General features: G+C 38.4%; 1 protein-coding gene across 13 annotated transcripts in view; it reads right to left on the reverse strand.

Annotated features, from left to right (window-relative positions):
• RALGAPA1 (Ral GTPase activating protein catalytic subunit alpha 1) overlaps positions 1–23,606 on the reverse strand; it is a 141,847-nt gene that overhangs the window by 51,460 nt on the left and 66,781 nt on the right. For all 13 annotated transcript variants that reach the window (XM_075425367.1, XM_075425366.1, XM_075425365.1 and 10 more), the window contains 7 exons: positions 22,658–22,716; positions 18,920–19,028; positions 11,568–11,678; positions 10,512–10,580; positions 8,570–8,704; positions 7,643–7,826; positions 740–1,604 (listed from right to left, as the gene is read on the reverse strand). In XM_075425367.1, the coding sequence (XP_075281482.1) occupies positions 740–1,604; positions 7,643–7,826; positions 8,570–8,704; positions 10,512–10,580; positions 11,568–11,678; positions 18,920–19,028; positions 22,658–22,716 (1,532 nt within the window). The remainder of the gene's footprint in view (positions 1–739; positions 1,605–7,642; positions 7,827–8,569; positions 8,705–10,511; positions 10,581–11,567; positions 11,679–18,919; positions 19,029–22,657; positions 22,717–23,606) is intronic.

The following is a 23,606-nucleotide window of genomic DNA, read 5'->3' on the forward strand; positions in this document are numbered from 1 at the left end:
AGAATACCCATTTCCCATCAGAGTAAGAAAATATTTCAATGCCTCTAATACAGAATTTGACAGCTATGGCAAAAGAAGATTTCAGAAAGACCCTTAAATTCTAGGATGCTAATATTTGTACATTACCACATGTATATGCAGACATACACCTAATTACACCCCCCCCCCCCAAAATAATAAAGTAAACTGAGACATTGCTTTCATAATGGAGCATGGCTTTTCTCCTCTTGTCCTAAACAATATCCAAACATTGCCAATGTTGAAATAAATGGTAGGGGACATCTTTCCAGTTAGCTAACACAGATGCAATGCAACAGACGAGAACATGACACTTGCAGAGTCTCATTCTGGCCTAGAAAGGTAATGATTTTTGCAGGAACATACACAGGAAGCAAAGAAAGCAAAAGAGGTGCCTTCTTTACCCATGGTAGAGCTGGTGAAAGGATTATCAGAAAAGATAATCACTCCTTCAATTTGCCTTCCAACACTGTTCTGAGGAAAGAATATAAACAGCAATAAAGGCAACAGGTTCCTCCTTTCTGTCTCTCTAAATGACAGGCTGAAATGCAGAAGAAAACTGCCTTTTTCCCCTTAGGTGCACACCCCCTCTGCTCTTTTGTTGGATGGCCTGGAGTATTTTTGGCTTAACCCACTGTACGATCAACTATTATTACACAGTAAGAATAGCACAATTCCTTAAAAGAAAGTTCTTAACTTGTGACTCGTCTTTTCATTTTACCTTTTATCCCAAGAATTCATTCCCAGTATACTGAGAAGTAATCTGCAGTAATAAAATGCTGACTGGGGCTTTTGTGAGGTTGGCTCGTCCTGCTCCATAGCCTTCATATTTAAATCATTGAAATGCTTTTCAACAAATTCCCTCTCTTCTGTATGCTGTTTCAGAATTGCATTGATGACATCGTTCTCCTGCTTCTCTGAAATGCAGACTGGTTGAGGAGCAGGAATGTTGAGTGAGACACCAGTTCTTTGTAAGCATTCAGGGCTTGTAACACCTAAATACTGCAGGAGCTCATCAAGGGCATCTTCCTCATCCCTGATAGTATCCCACGTTGGTACAGTGTCTCTAAATTTCCTTTTCACTTGGAGTGTAATTCCATCCCTCGCAGATATATCCTCCACATGCTCGAAAGATGAGAGAGCATCTTCTGGTTTATCTTGCTGAGATAATGAAAGTGCAAAAGACGTTTGTTGTGAAGATCCACATAAAGATGATGGTCCATACAAAATGGCTGAATCCCATGAGTATTTGCCAGATAGATCACGCACTATAATTCTAACATTTGAATTAGCAGATGCAAGTCCAGCAGACAGTCCTCCCCCAGGCATGTCATCTTCTGCTTGGATTTGTATGCAAGACACCAGGGAAGTATTGTTTAACACAAAGAATTGAAGGTTTGGGTTCTCAAAAAGTTCAGGAGAAAGTTCAGGACTTTCACTGTACGGATTGTCGTTGTTTTCACACACTTGACTGGTTAGCATAGCAGGACCTCCGCTCATAGGATAGTGGCCTAAGTGGTTGACTAGATGCGTTATCACAGTACGAGCAGCAACAGAAATTAATCCTTGTTGCATGTGAGTTTTCACTGTGAGAGAAAGAACACAGGTTTTAAAAGAAGACTTCAGAAAACAACACTGAGATTTACATACTTCTTTTGGTCTCCTCTTCCTCGTGAGTTTTAAGCAGAGGTTAGGATACAGCCAACTCAGTAATGGAAAATATGTATTTTGATGAACACTGGTCTCACATATAAACAGCATGAAAAAGCATAAGAGAGTTAAACAAACATCTCATTATTTTATAGCCTATCATACCTCCTTACCACAGCTTTGTAATCAGCATAGTTCTAAAATACACTGTTTCTTGATCTAGTGAAAATAAATCTTAAATTGCTGATGAAGTAGAGATCATAATTGTGTTGCAAGAAGTCCATTTCCAACTGCACTGGATTTTTATATTTATACACATCACTACATTGTGAAAAGTAAAGCAACATAGATGCACAAAAACTCTAATCCATCTTAATTTCCCTGGGGAGCACAGAGCTGCACGTTAGGTTAAGAATAATACCTGATGATGTTAAAGTACCATCAAAGACTGGGCTATCTACATTAAACAGTATCTAACAGTAGCAAAATTTTCAAAAAGCAAATCTCATGCACGAAATGCATTTTAAGAAGTTTCAGTCTGGAAAAACATGGAGGGAGAAAGAATTTAATTGTGCCTAGATCTGACCTGCAAAAAGGGAAACATTTCATCCTGCTAATACTTGGTGAAATCAACCTAATTTTTACACTATTCCAAAACTCAGATAAACTCAAATATTTTAATGAATTAAGGTCCTGAAAACCAACAAAGACAAATAAGATGTTGTATTTTTATTACCTATAACCTTCCTGAGGTTTAAAATTTACAAACACAAAAACATTCAGCGAAGCTGAATTAAATGTCCAGGTATTGATAACATACAAGGAAATTAAGTTATAGTGCCATCTGCTGAAATATACGAAGGAACCTTAAGCAAGTTTATACAAGACAAAGCAAGTTGGATGCATCAAGAATAATTTCTCAGTGCAGTACTAACCAGCACCTAGACAACGCAGAGCCTGGCTCATCACTGTCAGGACATTTATGCCAAGCATTTAGCACTTGGCACTGCACAGATAAATAAGGTAATACTCTTCTCAGGTGCCTAGGAGCAAAGACCTGTGAGCTTCCCAGCCACCCGAAGTCTCACACTGCCCAAGTTAAATGCCTTCAGTTAAGCTCTGCTGAAAAACCTCAAGAAATGAGAGGGATCTGTTAGCACATGTTATCACTATTACTGTTTTGTGGCAAACCCTAAAGATCTCAAACCTGACGATGGTTGTTTTGTGCCTGTGTGCATGAACTTACTGCCTTTGAAGCCTAAGGGACATAAGGAAAGAAAGGCCATACAATGATACAAACAGCGGAACATCTAATATGTAAATTCACAAGGTCCATTCCCAGTCCTACCAGTGTCTTTCTCCGAAAATTTTACTCTTGAATTTAAATATAAAATAAACAAATTGGGATATAAATCTGTCATTGCCTCTTATAAAATGAGAACAGTACTTCTCAGTGGGTCTTCTCTCAGAACACAGTATTGTTGATCAGAAAATGACATAGAAAACCTAAATCAGATGTATTAAGAGAGGCGTACTGTAAAAGTAAACTGTAAGATGTAACCTGATATGTTGAAATAAAATAAAGCAGTCCTCGAAACTTTTTTCCCCACACAGCAAATCAGACTTTGGTGATGGCTTCCCTTAGTAAAAAAAAAAAACCAAACTAAAACCCAGTAATGCTTTTTGAAAATATGAGAATTTTAAATTAAGTTCACATCTTAAAGGATACATATTAGTAATTTTTTTCCTAGAAGCACATCTCCTCAACTGGGGACAACTGGACATTCAATATATTAGAATTCTTAAAAATGAGCATCTAAACCATGTTCTTTGTTTCTAGAGGGCAGATCAAAATATGCAATAACACAAGCCATCACAGCTTTAACACAAATTTTACAAACTAAGCCATAGCATTACACATTAAAGCACCCCAGCTGGCTGCTTTGCCAGCCTGTCTTCCTGAGCGAACACCTCTCTGCTCTCTTTACAATGGTAAAGTCTTTTACTTGGGCAATGTAGTTTATATATGTACATAACAACTTCGTAATTTGCTAGAAGCATCGTATATTGCCTATTTTTCTCAGTCCATGAAATTAGCTCTTTTGTGGAAAGGCTGAAGGTCCATTACCACTAATTTGTATCAGCGGCATGAATGGAGGATTCCTCAATTTCCTTAAGATGTGTTGTTAACTCTTTAATTCAACTTTGGCTGAACAGCGTCTAAACAACTACAGCTACGCAGTAGAAGGAAAAAGTAATGACTGAGGGTGGAATTTAACTTCCCTCACCCTTTTAGCTATCTAAAGAATAATGCACCTGTACAGACTGATTCATCTCAGTTAGAAGTCCAAATTGGAGAAATGGGATGAATCACCCTCTGGAAACTCTTCTCTTTCTCCATTACATTTAGAGCGAGCCTAAGAGAGTTCAGTTTAGCTTAGTTACCTGTATTTTACATCAGCTTAAGGAAGTCTCACTGTTTTCTAATTTTAAGCTTCAGGTATAGAGAGATGTAGTTACAGAGGACCCACTCTATAACATCCCTCACAAAACACAAACTGTGCTAATCTAGATGCACCATGTAGAAAATGGTTTTTAAAAAGTGTACTTTTTGTCTCCTTTCAGTAGAAAGGCAAATAGCAAAGCTTTAAAATATTTTAAATTTCTAATTTTTAAATAAAAGCCAAGACAATACATCAGATGGGGGAAACTTTTTCTTCAGAAATTGAAATACATTAGGAAAAATGATTGATCTGTGCAAGAGTTTAAAAAATGTTCAGAGAAATATGACAAAGGGGGGAAAACCCATGACATCAATAACTGGTGGACCACTGTATCTATGCAATGCAACTGCTACCTACCACTCACAACTATCTCTAACAGATTTGTGATCTATAAAGAATACATTTCAAAATGTTTTTGCCTATAATTGCAAAAAAATCCCATGAAATATTATTTCCTTAGACTACACTCTATTCAATGGTCTGATTTTGCTATCTATTAATATTAGAAGATGTATAGCACTTTTCGTTTAATGCTACATAATTTCATGTAACCAGCTTCCTTGTTAATACAAGGGTCACAGAAAACTCAATTTTACTTTTTCCTAAATGTTTGCATCATTTAATATAAAAAATTAAAAAGATTTTAAGGAGAGGTTCCATCTTTATTCTCCCTCACATATGTTCACGGTCCTGCAATGATAGGTAAGAGATCAGAAGCAGGTAAGCAGATCAAGGCACACTGTAGTCCGAGTTAGATTTTGCATAACTAAACTGTGCAGTGAATGGCTATAATGCTACACTATCCTTCGAGAAAGCATACCTCTGTCAGTGTGACGCCAAATCCAGCCTAGTTAGGTGCAGGTGATTAGCACAGGGCAGCACATTTATGCCTGTACTGTAGCTAGAGGAAGCTGCTGTTGATACTAGCTAGTAAATCAGTTCATCAACCTTCATGTAGACAAGCCCTATGATTCCTTAGAGGTACAAAAGCACCACAGACTTGCTGTCTGCAAGTTCAGATGATGCAAGACAAGCTTCCTAGTGAGGTCTTTATTATCAGCTGCTAAAAGTTAATTCCGGTATAATTGTAACACTTTAATATACTTAACACTTACTTTCAAAATTAGTCTTTGTGTATCTTATACTGCAATCTAGTACTTTACCTGAAACCTACAGAAAGGACAATTTCACAGATAATCCTACGTACAACAGATTCCTTGTGAGAGACAGCGCTTGGAACATTACTGAAACAGAAAGGAGAACAGTCCTCTCTCTCCCCACACTGCCTGTTTCCAGAGGATTTACCAAATCTTTGCCCTGATGTTTATTGTAGGGCTTGCTCCAGCCTCTCAATAGGTCCTGTCCTCACAGCACTGCGGTATCACTGGAAGTCCCATCTTCACGGCCTCATACCGCATCACATTGTGGTTAAGTGTCCATAACAATTGTGATGGATCTGACCCCAAACAACAGGAGGCATACCAGGGTATGTCAATCACATCTATCAAACTGATCAAAAGCACCCTGTCTGAAGAATTCTGGCGTTTCAGCATGTTCAGCTTTGCTTGCGACTTAAGAAAAGAGTCTAGCAATCCCCACCCTGTCTTTGTAGAACTTCCCTGATTTTCCTACAATTGTCCTCCTGCTCATTTCCGTTCCTTCAAAACAGATCTCATGATAGCACTTCTACTCTACTAAAACAGAGGCTGACCCATTGGGATGCTGCTCTGCTGCTAGCTTGCACTAACTGACACCCTGTCTTGATTGAGTCCCAGACTGGTTGTTATCCACTAACTGCTCTGCTCTCACTCTTCCAACAACGCCAGGGAGAACAGATGCCGTGCGATCGGTTAAGCACTGCCAATTTTATTCTCTGCCTGGCAATGTGGACCAGAAGTGTTAAGGTTGCAAGACCAGGTTGTACAATTGCTGTAGTTTGCCAATTAAATTTCACGATCTGACTTACAATTCCAGAGCCCTGAAACTTTAAAAACACACGGAGCTACCTTAATTCATCTGGAGAGATAAAAGGAACATCTGAAATTAGTTTTATTTAGAAATTTAACAAGAAATCATAAAAGAACAGATCACGTACAGAAATGCGAAATGAAGATATCGATGCTAAGGCTTTGTGCAACTACATTCATTTAAAGAGAAATCTATTCAGGGTTGTCTTTTCAGATTGTCAGATTAAACAAGCCACACAGCATTTGCTGCTAACCCATAATTACAGATTATTACAGAATACAAAAGATGCCAGGCATAAAAAGCTACTACAATTCACTACACTGTAATAGAACACGCAGTGGAAGTTAATTTTGGCAAATGCTTTAAATATTAGCTTTACATAATATGTATAGGTGAGACTGTAATTAGGACAGAATGAATCCTTCGAAGCCTCTTTCATTCTGACCCAGCAGATGATTACTTTTTACTAATAAGACCCCAGCCATTTGACAAAAAGCCAACTATAGTACCTTGCTTCATTCTTCAGTAAATTTAATAATTACAGCTCCTCCTGCCAATAGTTCTCAAATCAGACTTGTTCAATCCAATACTGAGCTTATTAGGGGACAGCTCTATGTTTAGAATTCTTTGGCCAAAAAGTACTTGAGGATGATGAAGCATGCCTTAGACAAGGGCACAATGATTAGCCATTTTCTCTACATAAAAAACAGCACGTAGTCACTACAGACCACAAAATCACCTGCTGTTAGCACACAGCTGCTACAAAGAGCTTCTGCATTTATCTGGTTCTTAATACCTTTAAGGAAGCCTAAATGGAACAACTTAATATGGAGGGAGAATAGCACTACACAGAGTTTCTGGTATCAGTATTAATATCATCTTTTCCAATTTTCTTCCCTGTGTAGCCATTTGATATTTACTAGCTACACTGCATAATATATGCTACTCCGCTGTAGCTTAGTTGCTTGAGTCTTTATTTTTATTTTCGAGTTCTGAAGAAAATGTTAATTTTCTCTTAAAATTCTAAGCAGATGAGAAAAAATTCTCCTCTTGGATAACTCTGTGTTTTTAAAGAGTGTAAACAGATCGACAAGTAATTATGATAGGCTAAAAAAATTCACAGAAGGCTTTCAATATTGCAAGCTCAGATAGGAAAAAAATGCAAAATATTCCCAGCAAAAGGAGCACAATTAAGAAAAAAATAATTTATTGAAAGTAAAATGAAAAGCAACATTTATCCATGTTGCAGTACTTAACACTTTTTGCTGATACACAAAGTGCAGAAGAATCCATATCAAATTGATCTTTATGTTGTTCAGAAGATACTTATTTCAGTTAATCGAACAGTAATTGCTCAAAATTATGTTAGCTCATTCCATACTAATAGTCCTTACCTAGTGTCTAAGTATAATTCAAAACTTATGCTTCAGACAAACACTTCAATACTGCAAACCAAGACAAAATCTTTCTGAAAGAAAATATATATAAGCAATTTGACAAACCTTCAGTGACTGGCTGAAGTTTAGAAGACCTCTCGGAGTCTGGAGAATGCAGTGGTTCTGGTTCCTTCAAGCTTTCTAAATGCATAAAAGGATCGTAATCCATACATGCCAAATCAGAAAGGCTTAGAGGAAAATATTTCGGGTTGCTAAAACACTGAGACCCATAGACACATCCATGCAGAACCTAGAATAAAAACAGAATTCCATGACATTAACTACTGAAATTTCTACTTGACAGTTTTATAAGAAATCAAGTTTATTTTTATTTACATTTTTAATTCAGTTGTTAGAACCAGGTAGGCAGGATAAAATGTTGGAAAATTTTAGATGCTTAATGTTCACAGAAACACACCATGGTCTGCAAAGAAAATTGTTAAAACAGCATCTACACTGAAGTGGGATTTATCATTAAAGAAACAAGAAACAAAACTGACAAAAAAATCACTAAGCTGTCTTTATTTTTAGATCTCCTATCTTCTTTAATTACACATGCTAGCTCTAAGCTGCTGGAGGTTTTAATATCTTTCCCTTGCAAAAAAATACCTATCTTTGTTCTGTGTCCCTAGACAGCAATTATAACTTCGTGCTTTCTACTTTATTTATTACTAAATAAAACTGCTTGGTATAAAAAAGCTACTTCCTCGTCTGTCTTATGTATAGCTGTTCTACAGCACAAATGTCTGCTATCGGTATGACATGCAAAAAGTAACTTGATTAAACATCATAAAATGTAAGACAAAATTAACAACTCCAAATATACCAAAGATCAAGCAGTCGCAGTAAAATGTACAAGAACTAAGACAGCACTCCACACTTCAACAGTAGAACGGAGGTCAGCTTCCGGAAAAGTTCTGTCTTCATTTCTGTGAATACTGACACTACCTCCATACATAGAAATTCTCACTTAGCAAGTAAAGAAACATGTACCTTATATATACAATTAAGAACGGATCTTTCAGTCTTATCATTTTCTGCTCCTGCAGTGTGAAGAGGCTGCAGCAAGGTCTTTAGAGGCAAGGCCATTATCCAATCCAATAAGCACAGAAGTAAAGAAACCACCAACTGGAACAAACACTTTCAATTACAAATCAATTAAACCAGCACCTGCTACTTCACATTTATCACTGTATTTTACTTCTCTGTTTTACTTCCTTCTCTCAATTCAGCAGCCAGTCTTCTGCAGTAATGGCAGGTCACACTTGTTTAAATGCCACTGCATTTTCAAAACCTACGGCATCAGCAAAAGCTTTGGCTACTGAGATATTTAACCAAGACCATCCATACAACAGTTTCTCATCACGGTAAGTCTGTGAGCAGATACTGTGCTTAACAAGATACCCATGATTTTTCAAAGTAGATTTGTAGGGTGCTGTTTTTAAAATGACAGATTACACAGGTATAAATTAAGGTTGATGCACCATTCTGCACATAAATCTCACTGTAAAGTGAATCAAAGATTACACAAAACGGAACTAATTCAGCTGCATTTAGTGCTTTATAAATAACAAAGTATTTCCTTCACAACATGTCAATAAAGCTACGCAGCCTCAGGTACCATCTGAAAGAAATGCAACTGCTTTCTGTATTGTAGGCTACTCAGTCAGTGAAACAACCAAATCCCTCTAGGTGAGGTTTTTAAAGACTGCAAAACAGAATTAGATTAAGACACACACACCAAATTATTAATAACTTACTAGCTTCAAATAATTATTTTTGATTTTTAAAACTTAGCTGTGGAAGAGGAAACAATTCAGATAAATAGCTGCAAGATTCTCTAAAATATTCCCCAAGTTAAACAAAAGTCAACAAAAATCCGCTTAACTAATTTACCAATAAAAGACAAATAAACATCATACTCATTTCACATTACAAGTTTGTCTCTCAGAGGAACTGAATAATAAACCTAATGATGAAGGGCTCTGAGTATTTTTATATCAACCCAGTTTTTAAGAAACCCATTCAAAATGAGTTTGTCAAATTAGGTAAGCCAATTTTTCACATATTTGACGTACAACAATCAGCACTAGTTCATGGGGAAACTTATTCAACTATGGGAAGCATCCTTGAGTGGACAGGCGGCTAGCTTGGCATACCACTGTAGTGTACAACAGCCCCGACCTCTCGCAAGTGGAGAAGAGAGGCGAAACTGAGCTCTGGAGGCCAAAATGAGCAACAGAGGAACACCAGCTCCTGTGGGAACGGGTGGCTCAGAACCACAGAGCTGCCAGTGATAAACCGCACTGAAGCGCCCACGTTCAAATGACCACTGTGTCCCACAGTCCCAGAGCAAAGCCAAGGAATTCAGAATTCTGAGATGCAGCTTTCAGGAGGCAGAAAGTACTGCTGTGAGTATCAGATGAAGAAAGTGCCCATCTTAGCTAGGAGATTCAGGCCCACTGAAAATATGAAAAGACAGCAATCTTTCCAAGGGTGACAACAATCAAATTCATCTGAAGACTGCAGGCTATGTTGCTCAAGAATGTACTTACAATGCAAAGTGAATAAAATCATAATCTTAAAAATATTTTGAAAGGTATTCTCTACAAGTTGAGAATATATTTTCACTATAAGACAAGTTTGAAAAGTCTACATTACTTTGCTTTTAAGTTCACTAATGATAAGGAAAAAGAAGACTTTCTAATTATTGAAAACAATCAATGTCAATTAATTTTGAATGCATATTTTCCTAGAAAAACTTCAGAAATTCACTCGTGTGAAGAATATTGCTGGAATTCTGAGAAGACTATAGTGTATCATACTTTAAGAGCTGAACCCCTGCTTTAAGGCACAGCATAAATTTTGTAACAACGTTATGTCACAGACCTTTGCAATTAAATTGACACATTAAAAAGAAATGAAAAGTGTTTACCCTCTTGTCCTGTTCATAAGAGGAAGCTTCTGTACTGGGTAGTAGATGGGTAATAGTTGCTATCAGAATCTGGGGAAAATACGGCATAGTTTCTTTAAAAATACAATTTAAATATTTAAGTTTAAAATCACTTTTTTAAGTAGGTAAATGTGACACAATACTAGATTCACAGTTAAATTCCATTAAAGTTATTTTGAGACAAATCACAGTACATTCCTTGCCACCTTCCTCTCCCCCCCAATAAAATCCTTTAAATTGAATTTCGCAGAAGACATTGAAGGAATACGTCCTGTTTCACCGACGCTGATGCATTAGGGACCATGAAATTACACAGCTACGCCAAATATTCAGGCAGGAAGAGAACTTGATTCAACACACTTGTAGGGTGCAGGAAGGACCCTGATGTGGGTTTGAGCTCCATTATTTCTTAGAACTATTAGACTTTGTAAACACTCAGCCTCTACTTAATCAGCAACATGACTGCAGAGGAGCAGAGAAATGCTTGCCAGACCTCTTAAGCAGCTTCCACACAATTCTCTTTCCGGTTACCTGGGAGACCTCTGTCTTTTCTCTGTGGTTCAGAGTCACAGAGGCCATAGTCTACTTCCTTGTTATTTAAAGTGTATTCAAAATAATTATTTTTGCTTTATACTGAAATACTTTAATGCAAAGTGTTTTGCATAAAGATATGCAAAATACAATTGCAGATCCATATGCTAAGTAATAACTTTCTCACTAAACTTACATAAATATATCTGAAAATATTTAATACTAAAAAAATTTGGACTCCATTGGCAACATTGTAATGTAAAAAGTGACATAGTTGTACCTGAGAAAAAATAAGCATGATACAGCCATTTTACATGTTAATATTGGAGTCAGCAAGTAAATGTGATGTGAACCCCTACTGTTAATATTCAGCAAGATTACATCTATACTAATTCAACATTTTGTGAAACATACTTGTAAATAGTCTCGTATTTTAATTTCAGGGAAATATATATTACTGTTCCATTTAAAAGAATTTAAATTTTTGAACTTTTCAAAATTACTTACTTGAATAATTCTTAAAGGTGAGTCAGCTTGATACACTTGAAGTCTATGTACATAATGTATCAGCATGTTCAGCATACTGCAGGCAACTTGGGCTACTGTTTTATTTGGAAACTAGAAAAGAGAACACAGCATAGTAACAATGACTATGCGATTTCACATAAGAGAACCTTAGGTGGTAAGGTGGTCAGGTATTTCAGTGATGGTTTTATGCATATAGTTCCTAATGTACCCATTTATCAGAGGAACAGAATTAAATTTCACTAAATTTAAAAATAATTATTTTATAGTCATAACCAAATGTTAGAAGCTACCATCAAAGATTTGGGACAGACAATCAGGGAGTTGCACGCAATGAGGGGAAAGAGAAAGGAGTCTCCTAACTAACTTCAGACTAGTTACTACAGTATCAAAAAGCCAGCAAAAACAAATTCATTTCTTGTTACCTTAATAATTATTAGTATTAATGCATCACTGCAAAAAGCCAAGGATCCAGTTCTGAAATCAGAGGTCTTTGTTGAGAACCAAGGCAGGTGAACAGCCATGAATCCAAATAGCATTAATAGTGAGACTAACTGTTGTGGATTTGGTAGTGACTGATGTGAAAAGCACTTGTCTAAATGGAAATGAACGCACTTTGGCTTCTGTGCTTACTTCTTTTCTCTATTTTGTTTTAAAGGCAAGAGAACTTTGCAGCACTGAAGCCTGCCTTCAGCAGTTACTAAAATGTTCAAGTTACTGTGTCGGTCAAGGCAAAAGTGAACAGATCTGTACAGTTAATCCCCAGCCTTGGGAGCGGATGCGCATGCTGTGCTACACTCCTAAGTGGCAAAAGAAAGAACCGAAGGATACGTTCCCTTAAACTATTAATGCACAGGACGTAATTGAGGCTACTCCCTTCATTGCACTTGCCTTGAAACATTAAGGTGTGCGCCGAACAAGCACACAGTGAATTTTACAAGTGAATTTTATTCCTCTAGGACATGAATATCCTACAAAGCTGAGCTAAAGACAAATCCGAGCAGAAAGGTGATTAGCACACCAACACTACAGACTTCAGAAGACAGTACAAACCACACAGAAGAAAAAATAACATGCAGCAGCCCCAAGGGAAAGATTTCAAATACATTCTTGTTCAAGAAAATACTCTGTCTTTACTGAAAACAAGTATTCCGAACCATAATACTGATGAATTTCAAATCACTCAGAAAACAAATAGGTAATTCATGCTTTAATCATGAAAAATCCTATTCTACTTCTCCAATGAATATGAGTGACATCAGAATTTCTGTGTTACTAAAAGATTAAAAAAAGCTGTTTACATGTTTTAACCTCACTTTACTTAGCAGTGAAGCTGTCACAGGTGTGTGCTGCAAGGTGGCTAAGCATCTACCTCTGAACTCAGAAAAGGGTATATACATTGCAAAAATACTTAGATTTCATTTCTTGGCTGCTTAGACTTTTCTTAATCAATCCAGTTCTATTAACTTTTCAGGGAAGTGCATATCTCACAAACCTTAAAAAAAAAAAAAAAAGCTTTAAGAAAGCTGAAATGCCTGGGCAATGAAGCCTGAGCAGAAAATTAAGGATTTCAGAATAAAATTTCTGAATGGTAAAAATTTAAATGTGGAAAACACTGGAAGAAAACTCTGCACTGGGCCAGCTCCGTATCAAAGCAGAAATATAATTTTTCACATTTAAGGTCTTGAAAAGAAAAGAGAATGTACAAGCATAACCAAAAGTACAGAGTACGAAGCTTTAATTAACATTTTTTATATGTAAGCATAAAGAAAGACTATGAATATAAGTCAGCCACAGAGACAGAAATCAGAGTACCCAAGGTACTTAATTCTTGTTCTGACTTTCCCTGTTTCTCAGTGGATGCAGTTTCATGTTATTGTTGGCTTTTAAGTAAAACATAGCAGACACCTTACACCTGCAAGTCTTCCCAGAGCTTATGACAAGAGCACCACCGTTTTTTACCCCTCATGAGACAGCCTCTCTCCATGCTGTGAAAGTACGTGGTAAGAGCACAGTAAGCAGGGTACAGATTCCAATGTTCAAGCTCGAGAGACAACCAAAAAAAATTAAATAAAATTGAAAGCGTAACAATTTGATTACAGAACTTGAGATCAAATCCAGACTGCTGGCAACATCCTTACAAGCTTGCAGGAAAACCCCAAAGTCACTGGAGAGGACAAATAGGGTGGACAAACCAGAGCAGCTTAACACGGAGTACCCAGATCACCGAATTTAAGAAAAAAATTACCTGAGAAAAAGGCTTGGAGACTTTTCAGAGTCTCTGAATAATCAGGTATTCACTACTTAAAACCAGGGAGCATTTTCTTGTTTTGTTTGTCTTTTTTTTTTTATTTTTTTGGGAAGAGGATCATCGGGCTCTAAAATGAAGATGAGTGAATGATTTCTAGTGCTGGCTTTTGCAAATTAGTTAGCCTCTTTCTGTTTTCTGGTTGGAGAGAATTTCTTTTTTTTTTTTTTTATTTAAGAAAGGGAACAAAAGTCATTGGAGGCATAAATTTCACAGAAAGACTGAACAGTATAAAGTAATTAATATGAATAAAATTCAAATCTTGTGCACTCAAATTTTCCTATTTATGGGAAGCGCACCAGGTAGGAAGTTTTGCTCAAGAATACAGAGATCGGCCCAAACTGATCAAACCCTTCATCTACTTAGCAAATCTGTCCCAGCATGGTCAACATATCGCATTTCAAAAGAATGCACAGATGCTCAAGAACAGACACTTATAGAGCTGTGTGTCCTGGAAAGCCATTTTCCTGAACTCAAGCAGCAACACTGAGGTTATGCTGGACAGCAAAACAATTCACCCCTTTCAAGTCAGCAGCTTTGTTCTGACTTCTTTTCCAAAAGCCTTCAGATGTGCCATCAAGGCAGCTGTGCGATGCTACAAACATTTCACCCGCAGTACTCTATCTCTGGAAAACGCTGCCTGTTATAAAGCATAAGAATTCACTACTTTTATATGATTTTGTATTTAGTAGCGTAACTGTGGACATAATCTTTTAAAAGTTACTCAATGGGGGGAAAAAAAAAAGAAAAAAGGAAGCTTTCAATGAACTGGCACTTTGCCTGGTACCTAACTCTTCGGGTCTTTCTCGGAAGGGTAGTCTTACCATACTTTTCACCTGCAGGCGTCCATTGCTTTCTGGATGTTCCATTAGTAACTTAACCTTATTCATACTTGTAAATAACTTACGTACAGCACTCGTTCAACTAAGCCTTTACAACATGATTTTGTGATGTCTCTGCAGCATCTCTGAGAGAAGCATAATACAATTGTGAGATGGCTGGTTAGGATCCTTCATGCTCAGTCTCCAGCAGAGGTTAACGCAGATACAGCAGTTATCGCCACACTGCCGGGAAATACACTAGCTATATTCAGAGTGAGCTGCTGGACTGCAGTTCTGAATATGCTTCTGTATTTCAGGAATAGGTATATAATTGTTGATTACAGTTCTATTCAATGTTTTTTTGCTCAATGGTACTTATCAATAAGTTGGACTAGGACTATAGCTCCCTATCCATTCATTTCTCCTGAAAATACAAAAATAATCCATTCTGGGAGTTCAAATCTCTGACTACTTGGAAGGCAAGAGACTGCTTAGGTAACAAATTTGAGCTAATTTGTTTCTCCCATGATATATTTCTGAACTCTTCATTTCATGATTAAACTCTATTGTGAATGTAAACCATCACTCAGAACAGGAGAAAAGCAAACACGCTCTGGATGCTTTTGCCAACACAAAGTAAAGCAAAGTAGAAAGACAAAGATCTTTGTCTTCTCATTGAAGAAGTAATTTATGTTTAATATAAATGAGATACCAATAATTGGTTTAATAAATACATCAAAGAAAAGTAAGGGAAATCACAGTGAATGTCAGGATTAAAAATAGTTCAAATTTTGATAAATTGCATGAGTAAGATAAAAACAGCATCATTTGCCTAATACCAAACTTGCACAGGGACTTGATAAAATGCACTAGTTAAGGGATATTAAAAAGCAAAGGGAAAACCATGGAAGAAAGTATCAGTGAAGCTGCAAAGGATGAATGCGATTCTGCAAAACAGGAAATTGCAATTTAGAGTCTAATACTAAAAGCCCTGCAGCTACCCATTTTAGACATAGACTCAAATCCTGCTTCACAGGATGTGATCAGATGATTTGCCAAGATACTTTTCAGCTTCCCATTGCTGAAAAGAATAGTTAGTTCACATCATCTGCCACAAGCCATGCGTAACAGGCCTACGCTCTGATTTTTATCAACGTGTATATACAGAAAGACTAGACTTTTCGCTGAATTTTGATGTAAACGAAGAGCATGTAGAAAGGTTCTGAAAATAAACTGGGAAATATTTTAAAAGCTGAAGATACTGTTTACAAACATTCAAGTTTGCAAAATGCTATTACTAAAAACATTTTATTTTCTATTGTAGCTATTCCATAAAATACAAACAAATAGGAAAAAGATTTGCAGAAAACAGGAAAACAAAAACACTCATCAAGGGAAAATAAAAAAAAAAAAGCCCCAAAGTGCAGCTTTTTAACAGAGACTATGAAAGGAATATACTGTTGATGTACTAACACCAGCACAAAATCTTGCGACCAGAGTTGAAATCCAGTGAGCCTACTTTCACAATAGGGAAAACTGTCTTTCACAAAAGGAAAGGCAGACAAATATCAGAAAATCTCTTCCATTCAGAAGCATTTTACAGGTAGCGCAATTAACTAGCTGTATCCGACCAAGCTGCATTTCCAGGTAAGAATCATGGTGCCTACCTAGCTGTGCTTTAGAGATTCAATCAAAACAGCAAATACCGAAACAGTGAATCATTCTACATTTCAAGAACTTAATGTGAAGGAGAATTGCATGGTGACTGTAACTGTAAAGTTTCATCTTACAACTAGTTTCAGAACCATTTTGATGGGCATAGGTGGGAAGGTTTTGGTAGCGGGGCCTGCAGGGGTGGCCTCCGTGGGAAGGGGCCAGGGACCTGCTGCTGTTCTTCCTATGCTCCCCCCTCTCCTGCTGGGGGTGGGCGAGTGAGCAGCGAGCGGCTGGGTGAGAGTCTGGCTGCTAGCTGGGGCCAACCCATCACATCCGTTAAAAAGGAAAAGTGAAACCCTTCTGAAAAACTGTGAAAATACCCAGTGTTACAGCATGCCTCCTAAAAACCAGGAAAAAAATTTTAACGACAGCCATAAAAACAGGTGCTCTTTACGTTTCACCAAAATTAAAATTCTCATTATTCCCTTTCAAAAGGTAGTTTATTCACATAAACGTGGATGCCAACTCTTGACCTGTCTTTGGATTCAGATTTTTTCTGACAGGTGCTGGCCTGAATGACATGTCCTGGAATGACCACAGAAAAGCACTTTGCCCCAGGAAATCAAACACTTTCCAGTGCTTCCACACATGTGGCAAAAGAATTCTGCACTCCTCTCTAAATATCCAGCCAGGGCTGAGAAGCAATACTGCATAATGCAACGGCTCTCGAACTCAGCAGTGAGCAGGCACAGAATGTAGCGAGGATATGGGCAGCAGGATTTGGTTGGTGGGAGCAAGAAGCGAGGAGTTGAGCAAGCAGCATGGGAAGCTTTGGCAAACTTCTGCCTGGCCTTTGTATTTGTCACCTTCCCACCTTCTTCCCTGTCCCCCTCTTACACGGGATGGTCCGATCAGTCTGGGAGCCCAAGAATACAAGGCAGCAACTTGGCCTGGGACAGAGTTATTGCATATGGTGGCAGATGCCTCACAAAACTGGGATCTCTTCCAATTTCCTCTCTGCCCTGGTCTTTCCCTTTCGCAGCGTGTCAGGAAAACACACCATGGAGGCTTTACGAGTACTATTAATCAGAGCTGGGGAACCCAGGATGCCAGTTAGTGAGGTATGTGACTTCCCTCAGCATCCATGGCCAGCCTAGACAGGAGACACAAATGCTGGAGAAGGAAAGACTGCAAGCCCTTCTGTATGCCAGAGTCTTTGCATGGATCTCTATTGGGTGTACACGGCAAGATTTTGGTAACGGAGAGGCTACAGGGGGGTCTCTGCGAGAAGACGCTAGGGGCTGTCCTATGCCAGACACAGCCAGCTCTGCAATGGACCTACCAGAGGACACAGCTGAGCCCATCTGCCAAGTGTGTGGTGCCTTTGTGAAAACATATTGAAGAAAGAGCAAAAACGCCACACAGACACAGAAGGGTGGGAGGGAGAAGAATGAGAAACAGCAGGCGAACACAAAGGTCAGAGGAGGAGGAGGAGGAGGTGCTCCAGGTGCTGGGGCAGAGATTTCCCTGCAGTCTATTGAAAAGACCGTGCCAGAGGAGATACCCACCCTGCAGCTGTGGAGTACCTCACAGTGCAGCACTGGATATTCCCCGAGGGAACCGCAGTCCACAGACAGCCGACACTAGAGCAGGCTCATCCAGAAGGACTGCAGCCCGCGGAAGGACCCACACTGGAATAGGGAGGAACGAGTGGCAGAGAGGCACTGTTATGGACTGACCCTAACTCCCCACTATCCACCCCCTCTGCACTACTTGGGAGGAGGCAGGAAGAGGCAGAGGAGCTGCGAATGAGAGAGTGAAGTTGAGCCTGGGAAAAGGGAACGACAGGGAAGGGTGGTGTTTCAAACTTTGTCTTTGCTTCTCACTGTCCAAATTATTTTAACTAGCAATAATTTAAATTAGTTTCCCCACATCAAATCTGTTTTGCCCATGATGGTACCTGGTAAGCAACCTCCCTGTCTTCATTTTCACCCATGAGATTTTTCATCCTGTTTTCTCCCCCTGTCCTGTTGAGAAGGGGGATGGGTGAGTGGCTGGGTGGGAGTTTGGCCCTTACCCAACGTTAATCCACCACAGGCTCCTACATCTAGCTACAAACAGATGCAGAAAACCCTGCCGGAAGCTTGTGTCCAGGATGTGGGAAGTGGTATAGCTGGACAAAGTCAGACAAAGCCAGTAGTGGTTTTGCTGAAACCTGAATTGCAAGGATTTATTAACGAAAGATGGGATGATAGACAAACTACTACGCTCCAAAGGGTAGAGGTTAGAGTGAAGTGGCCAACGAAACATATTAAGATAGAGATCCACTATCTTATCTCCCAGCACACCATTTGCTCCAAACTTAAAGAAGGGTAAAGATGTCTTTTGACAGCATTCAGAGATCCACAAATTAAACTGAAATCAGTCCTTTGTAAGGACTGAACATGAAACTGTGAAGTTAGGATGCTAAAACGTGATCATGACTTTGAAAAGGCAAAGTATCTTTACACATACAGGCAATATACATTGTAGAAGTGTTAGTCTCTCACCTTTAAAGAAACACAAATCACATTCAGTGCTTCCTTGATCCGAGGATGATGCAATTCATGAACCAGCTCCTCACAGATCCAAATACCAAGGCTGCAAAGAGCAACACATCTGCAAAACAATGTTGGAGAACAAGCTGTTGAGAAACATGCTGCAAGAATCTGCATTTTTTATGATTTGCAATATGTCTTACTGAAATCTAATAAATATGGTTTTAATATTTTGAAAATAACTACAAAAAAACCCTTTATAATGCTGGAACTTTAAAAATGAGAAAGAAATCCCAAATACCCTGGTGAAGGCACAGGAAAGGACAAAGGAAGCACCCTCTGGGCAACTGAAAAATCCAAAAGACATCAAGAACTCCTGCATCTCTATGTGCTTTTTGGATTAAAAATACTACCTGAAATCAATATATGGGAAATTCACATCCATTTTCTTCAGACAAAGTAAAAATTGTGGTGGGAGATACCTCCTCCCCAACATTAAGTGTTTGCTCATACTTGTTTAGAGCTTATGGGACACAGAGGCAAGGAAAGGGAAAGTTATTTGTTCATAGATATTTGCATTATTTTAGATTGACAATAAACAAAGACAGTATACATATTGTGATTAAATACTTGAACTTTTGTTGTTCTTTCTTCATTTAAAACCAGGAAATAGAAGAGAAGTGTAAAGGTAAAAAGTATTTAGATAGATGTGTTCAGATCAGCAGAGATGGATGAAATTTATTCAGAAGTGTTAAGGAGCTAGCTCAAGCAATCTCTAAATCATATAGTAATCATCTTCAAGAATAGAGGCTGCAAATACCAAATATTTTGGAAAAAAATTGAGAATTCAAAATCCTCTAGACGAAATTGGAAAGCAGTCCAAAATCGTCAAGATGAAAGCTGGTCATGGGAACTGCAAAGCATTATATCTGGGAAGGAAAAATCGTATGCTAGAATAGAAACAGAAACAGAAGTGGCTATAAAGCCTGTGCTGTCAAAAAGGGATTTTAAGGCTACACAGAGTCATGAAACTGCTAACAGGTAGCAAAAATACATCTTGGAATTAATTCTACATCACAGTGTAAATAAGACGTCAAACTACCCTGTTTTGTACATGGTCACTGAAATCTCAATTGCAAGACTGCCTCCATTACATGTCGATTAATACAATTTAAGAATAAAGACAAGCTTGAGGGAGTCTAGGAAAAAAGCGACAAAAATCATAAACAGCTTTGGGAAATATTACATATGGAGGAAAAGTTGAAGGATGTACTGAAATCTAGATCACAATTAAGGAAGGAAATCATAAGAAATCTGCTGATGTGCAGTAAGTCACTGAAGAGGTTAATTTCAAGTAGAAAAGATTTCTCCTATATACTGGTCATAAAAGCAACCTGACTGAAAAAGTTAGGTAAGTCTTGGAACAGACTGTCTAAGATTTTTGTAACTTTCTTCTTTGAGAAAATTTTCAGGACTGTTTAGGCAAGCTACTGCCAGGAATGTTTTACACACGCTCCAGCCTCAGAGGAGTGGGAGCTTACAGAAATACTCTGGGTCTCTTCTCAATCTACACTTCTGCTATTTCTGTAGTATATGCTTCAATCCTTTTTGAATAGAATAAGAACACAGCGTGGATTTAACAATAAATGTAGACAGTTTGTGTAAGCTGACACAGAAAATAAACTTCTAGTATGCAGAAAAGTGGACAGCCCTAGGTCTGTGTTACTATTTAAAGTTTTCTTCATGCTACTGAGAACCATTCCACATCTTATGACATACTGATGTGCAAAATATCCAGGAGTCTGTGAGGTTTCTACCAAGAACACCAGTTTTGTTATCATTCAGGGTAGTCTCTGAAAAACTGTGTAGTTAAGTGGCTACAATGTTGTTAGTAAAGAATGACAGCCTTAACAGCACAAGCAGAAGAAAAGATGAACACTGAGTTCATCAATCTATCACTTATTTTTCAGACTGTCAGTAGCAGGAGAGGAGTTCGACTACTACAGTTATTAATCTTTATAGATGGAGATCTAAGAGCAGAGTATATTTCAGATAACTAACTTCCACGAAGCTCTGTTGGGTCAAGTATGTAATAAAACACAAAACATCAAGCCTCTGTAGAAGAGATAAGGAATAGAGATTTATAGCTTGGCTAACAATAACAGCACTCAGACTCGCTAAAGATACACAAAGCTATGTACCCAAGTTCCAAGAAATCTAAGTTCTATCCTAGGAAACTGCAAAGACAATTAATCCTCTACCAGTGGCGGAGCTGATGTGGCAAAACTGTAATGAAGTTCCTAACTATAACCTCTGATAGTAACTCAGGTGAACTCTGTACTGCTGTGAAGCAGATGGTATCAGAGAAGTTATTCCCAGAAGAGACAGTGGATAAACTGCCACTGAGGAGTGAGGCAGTCAAGCTTCAGGAGCTGCAGAAACATCCTTATCCCCACAACGAAGACATCTCTCTCCCAGAAGACTGAGAGTGGCACAGGCAACCCAAAGTGACATTGGGAATGTATTCCTTTTTAATCTTCATTTAATGTTATTACATACAGTGGTTCAACTTTGCATCCTGGGGACAGCATAACCCAGCTTTCTGAAAGGCTGGGCATGCACATGCGCTTCTGCTCCTATATACACACCCTCACAGCCAGACGGGATATCGGGACATGCAGGATGTTCCCTTCCTCTTCCCAGCCACGCTGCCAGAACTAAAGATGCTAGTACTGTGTGCTTCAGTGCCACAGGATCAGTAATAATATTCTGAACCAACTGGACTTAAACCACCTTTTTCAAAAGGAAAATGGAGAGTGTTATGCTTTTCAGAACTCAGTTTTGTAAAAGAACATGAAAAATGAAATGAAAATTATCTCAGAACATCCGTTTCTCCCTCTGTGTTTAGCGAGAGGACCAGCTCAAGTGGAGAACAAGTAAGCGGGCTGATGAAAACCTTGAATGTTTTAAGGTTTAATGAACTGCTCTTTCCAGTAGTATTTCTCAGGCATGAAGTTCTAGTATTTTGCATTTGTTAAGGGACAATATATTAGTTGGGCAAATATAAACACTCCACCCAAATACACAAGGCACAAAACTGTGTGCGTCCTTGGTAGGTATTACAGATTCCTATTCCAAATCCTCTGGTGGTGGGTAAGGAGGAACAAAATCCTAAGCAAATTATGAAACAGAAAACTGTTAACTATCCTTTCTGAAGTTCTCTCTTTGATGAAGATGCTTAACTCTAAGCATCAGAGCAATCATTCCCAGTTTAATGCTCAGCTCAGTATTTTCTGCTTCTTTTCCATGCTGTAAAGAAGGGCTCACGTACCTTGGACTACTTCCGTTTTTCAAATTAAATCATGTGGTAATAAAAAAATAACCATACCTTCCTCATAAATAATCTTGTCCTTCACCAAAGTAAAAAATGCCTCTGTAGTACACAGGGCAGGCTAGTAAAGCACACAGCTTATATTCTTACCTGTACTTACACCCTTTTCTATTGGCCACTATCAGGGAAAGGGTACTGGGCTAGACCAGCCTTCGGTCTAACAGAAGATGTCTGTTCTACTAACATCTCTATTTACAATTTCGAATTCACTTGGTAGACCACAGTTTTGATAGTGGTGAAGAAAACCATGACTAAAATACATATAAACTTTTACTTTAAGCTCTCTAATATATTGACCTCAAAACAACGTAATAAAGAAAAGAATCTATCTATTTAGAAGCTCTTTTTGCATGACCTACCGTGCAGGACCAGATGGCTCCTCTCTGGCTGAACTTAACACTGTTTTGATTATGAGTTCCTAAAACAAAGAGGAAAATATTCACTGATTTACCAATGACTCCATCACATGAAGCATCAGAAAATTAGAATGCACACACAGGCATGTTGCTTAGCTGAGTCTCTAGGTTTGTGGTCAGATTAATTTTTTGCCTACCACTACACCAAGCTTCTAAACTGCCCAGATGCTTATTTTTGTGCTACCTCAAGAATATCCCACAGGTTACTGTCCTAATTTCTGCTGATTAACCATTTATCCAATTTTTGCCAATATATTTCCATAAAATATCAAGGGTAAAAAAAAAACAAACAAACACCAAGGACTCCGTACAGCTAGCTTCTATAAATAGCACTGGAGGGTATTCAGCGAACTTTGAGGTTTCAATAAACATTTTTTCCCCCTTCAAAATTATATTGATTTAAAAAGTCTTTGGAAGTATCATAGAAACATAGGTTGGAAAAGACCTCGAAGATCATCAATCCAACCATCAACCCAACACCACCATGCCTAATAAACCATATCCTGAAGTGCCACATCTACACGTTTTTTAAATATCTCCAGGGATGGTGACTCAACCACCTCCCTGGGCAGCCTGTTCCAATGCCTGACCACTCTTTCAGTCAAGAAATTTTTCCTAATATCTAAGCTAAACCTCCCCTGATGCAACTTGAAGCCATTGCCTCTTGTCCTATTGTTAGTTACTTGGGAAAAGAGACCAACACCCACCTCACTACAACCTCCTTTCAGGCATTTGTAGAGAGCAATGAGGCCTCCCCTCAGCCTCCTCTTCTCCAGACTAAACAGCCCCAGTTCCTTCAGTCGGTCCTTGTAACACTTGTTCTCCAGACCCCTCACCAGCCTCGTTGCCCTTCTCTGGACACGCTCCAGCACCTCAATGTCTTTCTTGTAAT

Source organism: Opisthocomus hoazin, chromosome 7 (assembly GCF_030867145.1).
Source record: "Opisthocomus hoazin isolate bOpiHoa1 chromosome 7, bOpiHoa1.hap1, whole genome shotgun sequence".
Classification (NCBI taxonomy): Eukaryota; Metazoa; Chordata; class Aves; order Opisthocomiformes; family Opisthocomidae; genus Opisthocomus; species Opisthocomus hoazin.